The 9,403-nt window shown below is 28.4% G+C and overlaps 1 protein-coding gene across 7 annotated transcripts in view; it reads left to right on the top strand.

Moving 5' to 3' along the window:
* The window catches only part of Mef2 (myocyte enhancer factor 2), a 75,418-nt gene that overhangs the window by 55,589 nt on the left and 10,426 nt on the right, over positions 1 to 9,403 (top strand). For 4 of the 7 annotated variants that reach the window (XM_015334571.2, XM_089179297.1, XM_015334579.2 and 1 more), the window contains 6 exons: positions 1,418 to 1,621; positions 4,431 to 4,589; positions 5,422 to 5,557; positions 5,660 to 5,916; positions 6,180 to 6,364; positions 6,957 to 9,403. The exon at positions 6,957 to 9,403 is cut by the window's right edge and continues 10,426 nt beyond it. In XM_015334571.2, the coding sequence (XP_015190057.1) occupies positions 1,418 to 1,621; positions 4,431 to 4,589; positions 5,422 to 5,557; positions 5,660 to 5,916; positions 6,180 to 6,364; positions 6,957 to 7,413 (1,398 nt within the window). In that variant the 3' untranslated portion in view covers positions 7,414 to 9,403. The remainder of the gene's footprint in view (positions 1 to 1,417; positions 1,622 to 4,430; positions 4,590 to 5,421; positions 5,558 to 5,659; positions 5,917 to 6,179; positions 6,365 to 6,956) is intronic. The other 3 variants (XM_089179300.1, XM_089179299.1, XM_089179298.1) reach the window with 3 other exon arrangements.

The following is a 9,403-nucleotide window of genomic DNA, read 5'->3' on the forward strand; positions in this document are numbered from 1 at the left end:
AATGAGAAGATCATGTAAAAATGTAACTATTACGAAAGTTAACTCGATGTTTTTGGAAAATGGAGTTAGGTCACTTTCAAAATAAGCGGCCCATATATTTTTTTTTCAAATGTTTGATCAAAGTTAAAATCAATTAAAGTGTTTAACAGAATTAATTAAAACTCTGCTATTGAAATGAGTTTCTCTTATTTTTTTATTATTATATTTTACTCTCTTCTTTTTTCTTTTTTTTTTATTATTTGTAAAAATTAATATATTGAATTGGTTTTATCTTTTAAAATGTATTAAATTTTAATATTGAAATGCTGGTTGAATCCGTAGGTTGTTTGGCGATTGTAAAAATGAATTCATAAAAGAAAAAAAAGTAAATTAAGCTTCGATAAGGTTTCCTCATTTTTTAACATTAATTATTTTGTAATAATTGTAAAATAATTTTTTGTTTATTTTTAAATAAATAAACATCTCTCTCCACCTATGCACATAATATTTTTCTTTTTTTTTTCAAATAAATTAATTATGAAATTTCTACTGAATATATTTAAATGAATTAAACGTAATATTATAATTATACAAAATTTGATTGATTTATACAAACATGTTAAAAGATTAAGCGTCAAATAATAATATACTAATTATGAAATAATTTATTTTAAAAACTGAAGAAACTATTGAACCATAGAAATAATTATCTTTATTATCTATAAATTTTTTGAAAAGTAATTTCATTTATCGCAGAGAAATTCCGTTAAAATTAGGTTTACCTTGTTACCTGATCTGATTTTAATTCTTACAATTATTTTACATTCTGTCAACAGATGTAATTCGTCAATTATTTATGTTTGGCATTGAAATTGAAAATGAAAATCAATTATTTTCATAATATTTTGCTTTTCTATTGCCATAAAGGTAATAAAGTTAAACAAGGTAGAACAAAATGACATGTTTTCAAAATTTCGTTTTGATAATTTCGATTAGGAAGGTGCACCACGTTTAGATCGTCCAATTAACGAAAAATGAGGGTAAAATAAAGGCCCTGCGGGGGTATGTTTAATTGTCGCATAACAAACGTGTTAAATAACTGACAGAGAAATTGAATTGATCGAATTCAACCAACCATTCTCCTCACGATCAATTAAAATGTCATCTTGGATTTTACATTTGAAAAATATCATTTGTTTTTTATTTACCATCGAAAATACGAAATTACTTTCCTAACAAACTTAATGAATTTTTTTCTTGTTGTATTTTTTTTTTTTTTTTTTACTATTTATATTAACTATTAATTAAAAATTGCGTTAACTTAAATGAATGAAAATAAATGAAAAGAAATAAAACGTTTAGAGATAGATTTAATTTAATTGGACGAAGTAAGTGAGTAGAACATTAGCCATAAATGATTTCTCTGTTTGCACACTAGGTGACCTTTAACAAGAGGAAATTCGGGGTAATGAAGAAGGCGTACGAATTGTCGGTACTATGCGATTGCGAGATTGCACTGATTATCTTCAGTTCGAGCAACAAGCTGTACCAGTATGCGAGCACCGACATGGACAAGGTTCTTCTCAAGTATACAGAGTACAACGAACCCCATGAGTCCCTCACCAACAAGAATATCATCGAGGTGAGTCGATTTATCCGCTGCACTTTGTAGGAATAGTTAACGCGATACATTCGATCCCCCCCCCCTTTTTTTTTAATTTTTTTTTATATTTTTTTACAAATAATTTTTATACATATGCAATGTTTCAATCAAATATATTTACTGATTCATAAATGAAAGAAAATAAAATGTAGAATTTATTTGTCTGTTCTTTTGATTATATCATTTTGTGTAAGTGTTATATATTAATGAGTCACCTTGTATAGGAAAAATGAAGTGATTGATATTTGAAAAATTAGATCCTTTTTAAATATAATTTTTTACTTCGATCTTAAAAAGTTTTTAAACAATTAGTTTTAAACGTTTATAATTATTTGTATATATTAATATAGTATTTATATACTTATAGGAATTTGATTAGTTGAATTTTTATTTTTTATTTTAATTGATTTTTGTAGTTTTACTTTTTGAACATTTTTCAAATGAAATCAGAAATCATTCGATCAATTCATATTATGGATTTCAATAGGAATTTCATTAAATGTCATCCTTTAAAAAAAAAAAAAAATTTGTTATATTCATGAGTTAATCGAAAATCGAAAATCGAAAATCGAAAATCGAAATGTGTGTATACTTGAGGATATTCGAATAATAAATTGAAATGAAATTTCGTTAAATTCATATAGTATACGAGCTCTACTTATCATATTGATCTTCGTGCTTTGAATATAATTAATAAGTATTAATTTACACACACACACATTGTAAAAAGAGATGAATAAATTAACAGATATATATATATATGTTAGTAGTAATAATATTGAACGAAGGATATGTAAATAATGATAAAGCATAAACTTCATTAATTAATACAAATAAAATAATATTGAACACGTACACAATATAAATAGACAATAAAACAAATGATATAATATATAATTTAATAAAACCATAGCTGTCTTGCTTGCAACAGAAACAATAGAATATTAATTAAATAATTGATATCAAAATAAAGAGAGAGAGAGAGAGAGAGAAAAAAATAAATGAATAAATTAACTTCAGAGTTCATATACAAATATTTAATAATGAGAAAAACGTGAAGGAAAAGGTAGCACGTAAAATTCGGTGATTAAAAAACATTGAATTAAATTTAAAAAAAAAAAAAAAGCCTCCTAGAATTAAATTAACTTATTAATGTATAGACAAATTTATTTGTAGTCCAAGAACAAAAAATCTTTTTGAACGATCATTAAAAAAAAAAAAAAAAAGAAAAGAAATGATACGAATTAAAATTCCGTAATTAAAAAAAAAAAAAGGGGAAAAAAAATTAAACAAAATCAAACAAAAAAACTTTGAAAAATTATAAACCTAAATAAAAATATAAAAAGAGTGAAAGAATCGTCGGGGGAAAAAAAAAGAGAGTAAGAGACATGGAAAGATGGAGATGCATGGGAATTCAGATAGAGGAGATTCGAATATTTAAAAGAGTTAGCAGGCACACGTGGTTGATCGTTAAATTCTTCTTGCGAAAGGTAATGCCAAGGCCCAAGTGGAAGTGCACTCTCTTACAAAACGTCTTCCTCGAAGCGGATTCGAATCGATCATAAAGTCGGAACAGGTTTTACTTGAAGGAGGATCGATGTCTGTTTAGAGGCGTAAACGTGTTTCTCCATCTTTTTCGCGATTTTATTTAAAAAATTAATCCATCCTCGACGAATCATTCTTATTTCTTATTAACGATCATTAAAATACAAATTTAAAACAATTTGAACGATTTAACGAAGAAACACGTGGAAAACGTGTTCTCATGTCAACACTTGGGGCGACAATGTTAAATGATTCATAAATAAGAATAGAATATCTTATTATTTTATTATAACACACACACACATACATACACACATATATATATAGGGAACATAGATAGATGTGTGAGGTAATGAGAAATACGTGAAATGTTGGAAATCATTCGATGTAGGTCATGGTATTCGCAAGGTCGTTATCCACAAATGATTTATTCAAGAAAAGTAAAAGAAAATAAATTTTGAATAAAAAATAAAAAAAAAATAAAAAAATAAGCAAACAAGAATGAAAGAGAGAAAGTAATTAAGTAGTATTAATACAAACATAATTTTCCGTACAAATTGGTCAAACATTATTTTTCAAAATGTAATAATCGTTTAACAGATTTTAGTATTTTAATGAAAACATTTACAATTGTTTCTTTTTGTATTGTATTTATAAAACTAACGTTGCCGGTGTTTATTGAAAGTTAGAATTTGTTCAAACGTTTCTTAAAAATATATTTTTAATAATATTTTAATTATAATTCGCGTGTATGTGGAAATAAATTTGAAAAAAAAAAAAAGAAAAGCAAAAGATAATTAAACAATCTATTTGAACAAAGTGTATACTGTTTAATCGTGACAATAATAATTAAGTGTATTTAATAATTCTATTTTTTTTTTTATTATTATTTTTTTCTTTAATACTTATTTCCTTTAGCAATTTGTACTTGAAGTGTAAGGACGATGTCACTCATAGGAATTACATGTTCATATCTTGAGTATTAATTTTTATATTTTTTGCTTTTTCTTTCTTTCTTTCTTTCTTTCTTTTTTTTTCTATCGTTGCACACCTATAATTTGCACCTGCGAATACATGCGTCGCGAGGTCGTACGCGTCTTTCCACCTAAGTGCTTAGGAAGAATATGTACGCGCGCTTATGCTCGCGCGTACATATGTGTGTTAGTGTTAAATTAATGTGCATGTGAAGGTTGAGTGCCCTCGGGCGGTGTGGTCACGTGAACCTGTCTGCTGACACTTGCAGGCGCTCAACAAGAAGGAACATAAGGGTGCCATGTCTCCGGAGAGTCCGGAACCCGACGCGATCGAGTATAATCTTACCCCGCGTACCGAGGCCAAATACACCAAGATCGACGAAGAATTTCAGATGATGATGCAGAGGCACCAGCATAATGGCACAAGGGTACGTGATCTCCATACTTAATCAAATCGCAAGCACAATTTTTATTTCTTTCTTGCAAAACGTTCTTTCTAGTTCTTTTTTTTTTGTTTTTCTCTTTTCTTTTCTTTTCTTTTCTCTTCATTTTTATATTTTGATTTATTTAGTCGAGTCCGATTGATTTATTTGTGGATTGATTGATAATTAATTTTTTTTGTGTGTGCAAAATTTTGCTTTATTAAATAATTCATTAACAAGAAGTATATTTGGAAGTATTCGTATATATAACTTGGTAAATGAATCATTTTTAAGTAAGAGTTTATAGTTCAATTATTATTATTATTATTAGATTGATTGATTGATAATTACATTGTAATATTTTAGTTTTAATTAAAGTATTGATCGATATATCTGTTAAAAATATTTTTATATAGGATATTAAAATGAGTCCATTTTAATCTTCAATTAGGGGTTGTTATTTAGTAATTTATTATTTAATTATTATTAAATGTCTTGTTGAATAATTTAAAGTATTTTATATCTAAATAAATAATATTGAATAGTTTATTTGTTAGAAATATTTTTCGTATTTTTTTTTTTTAATTCAACTGATAGCGTGACTACTTATAAAAGTATCATTTTATTCAACTAAAATTCATAACTTAAAAACTTGATTTTTATGAATCAACAAAATAGAATATCGTTTTCATTCGATCATACCTTTACTCCATATCAGATTTCATTTTCAGAGTAATAAAGTTCGAGTGGAAACCGGTCTAACATAAGATTAGTGATTTTCATGAACTTCACATGATGAATGCAGAAAGTAAATTACATGTATAATGTTTGATTACAGGGGATGGGACAATCTAATTACACATTACCAGTAACTGTGCCAGTTAATAGTTATGGTGAATCGCTACTTGGATCTAGTCCTCAAATGGCACACACCAGCATTTCTCCCAGACCTTCATCATCTGAAACAGATTCAGGTTAATATTCGAATGACAACAACAACAACAAAAAAACCCATAGAACAAAAAAAAGAGAAAGACAAAAATGTAATCGCTAATAATGTGTTTACCTGTTTACAGTTTATCCACCAGGAGGAATGTTAGAAATGAGTAATGGGTATCCTCCATCAGCTTCTCCGTTAGGTGGATCACCTAGTCCAGGACCTTCACCAGCACTTGGAGTTGGTGGAGGTAGCGCGAATAAAGGCAGTAATCCATCAAGGCATTCACCACAACCACCACCACCTCCACCACCACCACATCCTCACAGAGCTAACCTTCGAGTAGTTATTCCGACACCACTCACACAACCACTTTCTGAAGACACCAATTATGACGTGAGTATCATTATTTACTACTTATTTTATAGTCTTTTAATAATGACAATAATCCTTTTAACTTACGATTTATTATTATATAACTTTATTGTTTCTTTTTTTTAATCATATTATAGCAATGCTATAAATAAATAAAAGATTGAATTATATAAATAGATGAAAGTTCGATCGATGTATTTTAATCGTTTTATTATTTTTTTATTATACTTTTTTTTTTATGTTTATATGATAATATTTGTTATGTTTTTGGGGGGATTTTATAGAGCGGCCACACACAATCTGCATTGAATACACCGGTAGTAGCATTACAGACACCTTCAGTACCAGCTGGATATTCCAGTTTTGGTCCCACGGACTATTCCTCAGATCTAGGAAGTCTTGCATGGTCTCATCAGAGGTACGTTGATGACTTATCAATGTATTCGGCAGCCACCATGTCCAGCATCAGGTAAATCATGTTCCATTCTTATTCTTACGAAAAAAAACTATTCCTGTCCAGATGGGGTATGAATTTTATTTAGATTCATAAATTAAAAAAAGATATAAAGATTTTTAATAAAACGTCGATCAAACCTCAGTTACTTTACGATAATATTATTATGTATTTATGAAAAATTCCACTGGAAGTTTTATAGTTTTTTCTCGACAAAGTATGTGTTTGGCATGTCATTTAAATAAAATCAAAAAACAAATTTACTCCTAAAGGATTTCCATTAGAATCATTTACTAATACGCATGTACACTTACTTTCAGTTCGTGTCATATATGTTAATAATAATTAATCGTTCGTTCGATACATAGACCATATGCTTGTTAATCAGCTTATCAGTAAAGTCACGAATTAAATTAACAATAATAACGGTAGTTAAAAACATTTATCAAATTGTAACAAACATTAATAGATTATTTAACTGAAACTAAATCACTCTAACCTTCTCATGTATAAATCTAAACGAAAAAATTACGGGAAAATAAAAACAAAAACAGAACGTGTAAAAATAGAGTTGTAAAACTGAGATGTATTTTCGATATTATTACAGTGGTCTTCCTCATTTAGCTGTCTCGAGTAGCACACCGCCGCCATCGACGTCACCGTTGCCAGTGAAAATAAAAAGTGAACCGATAAGTCCACCACGAGATCCGCACGGAGGAGGTAACAGTGGTTCAAGTGGAGGGCCAAGTAATGCCAGTAATTTGCATCATACAAACTTGAATGTTGGTCCTTCGTCTAGTACAGGTGGCCCACCCCCTCATCACGTACCACATGCCGGCCCTCAGACATTAAATTTAGTATCTAGCAGACCAAGCAGTAATCCACCACCATCCCACTCGGGTAGCATAACCCCAACAAATCTACCATCTCCGGGTAGTGGGACAGTTGGTGATATCAGAACGACGAGTCATCCTGGTAGTGCTGCCAACGGGGGAAATAGTTCGGATTATGAAAATGGACCGCTTATGAAACGGTCCAGGATTACGGAAGGATGGGCGACTTAATGTCAATCCAATTGTTGCACCCAATTCTTTCATACCTCGACGTACAACGGCATATAGTGCTTGTGAGTTCCAGTATATTATTATAAACAAACAAACAAACAAAATAAACAAACTAAAACTCATTTTAACGTCCCCGCGAGACAAAATATATACACTTATTCATTTTTAAGTGATCACAATGATGATTATAACGATGATAATGATGATGATGATGAAATTGATGAAAATGATGATGACGATGATAATTATAATCATAATGATGATGTTGATATTGATGACGATGGTGATGATGATGATGATGCTGATGATAATGATGATGCTGATGATGATGTTGAAGATGATGTTGTTGGTGATGATGATGATGATGATAATGATAATGATAATGATGAACGAGATAATGATATGCATATATACATTGTTTGGTATTGCCATACCTCACAGTATGGTTTTAAATACAAAAAAGAATATATAGGAAAGAAATAGAAATGAAACAAACATAAAAAAAAAAAAGTAAGAAATATCTGTTTATATTTTCAAACTAGAAGAAACAGAATACATTTATTTGAGACGAGAAAGAGGAGGAAGAAGAGGAGGAAAAGAAGTAAAAAAATAAAATAAAATAAAAAAATAAAGAAATACGGTGCCATAATGTTAAAACTTTATATATATATAATACATATATTGTATATATACATATATATATATATATATACATACATACATACATATATATATATATATATATATATATATATATACATATATACGAATATATTTTCATGTATATAATATGAAGTGTTGTTTGTATATATGTCATTAAAAATTCATGATGGTTTTAAAGACGTGACAGAAAGTCTTTGATGTGACGCATTGTCACTTATCTCGTATATATGAAAATTCCTTCAAGTTAAAAAGGAATCGAATATGTTAGATATTAAAAAAAAAAAACATACCTACATATACAGACAGGCAGACAGACAGAGACACACACAACATAAACACAACCGCACTCGTATGCACACATACAACACAAATAAACAAATAAAAAAAAAAATATCTAATTATGAAATTTGAAAGTGTACCAATATTTTAACAAAATGTTGGCGAACGGATGATCGGGACGATAGAAAATGTTGTGTATTATTTAGTAAAAGAAAGATGTGTTATCAAAGTTGAATTTTACCATCGCAATTCGTTGTTGTTTTGTGTGGTATAGTAGTCGGACAGCAGCATATCCCGTTAATTTAGTTTTCACGAATATAAAATAAAATAAAAACAAATATATATATATATATATATATTATTAAATATGAACAATCAGTAATTTTTTGATCATATGTGTCTACTCAAATCGATCTGTAGAAATCGGTCCGATACGTACGAAGAATTTAATCTAGTCACTTAAAATAAACTAATATTGGAATCGTTGTGTAAAGAAAAAAAAAAAAAAAAAAGAAGAAGAAAGATTGAGTGAGAGAAGAAGAGCTATAACTAATTCGTTTCAGTCAAGATTGTCTCGGTTCTCGGATTAAAAAGATTTGTTTCTTTTATTATCCGTTCAATAAAATTTCATGCATTTTTACGATCGCGTTACAAAAGTATATACATATATATATATCTCCATATTGATTACACGAATATGTCTGTTTTTGCACACATTTATTATGGCTGTTAATATTCTTATACACAATTGTTTCATATTATCGTGAGTACTTATATCGGCAATAAGATATGATCCGTTCAATATATATATATATATATATATGGAACGAGAGAGAGAGAGAAGGGTAGAGAAAGAGAAAGAGAGAAAGAGAGAGAAAGAAAGAGAAGAGCACAAATATACATTGCATAAAATTTGACTAATATCTAATTACTTATATTAAACACGAATTAAAAAAAAAAAATACAAGTTAATAGTTTAAATATATATATATGTATAATTTCTTTTCTTTTTTGTTGTCTTTAATTATAATTATTATTATTATTCTTT

This window comes from Polistes dominula, unplaced genomic scaffold, assembly GCF_049000335.1.
Source record: "Polistes dominula isolate Pdom_NZ unplaced genomic scaffold, Pdom_raw_medaka contig_373, whole genome shotgun sequence".
Taxonomy (NCBI): Eukaryota; Metazoa; Arthropoda; class Insecta; order Hymenoptera; family Vespidae; genus Polistes; species Polistes dominula.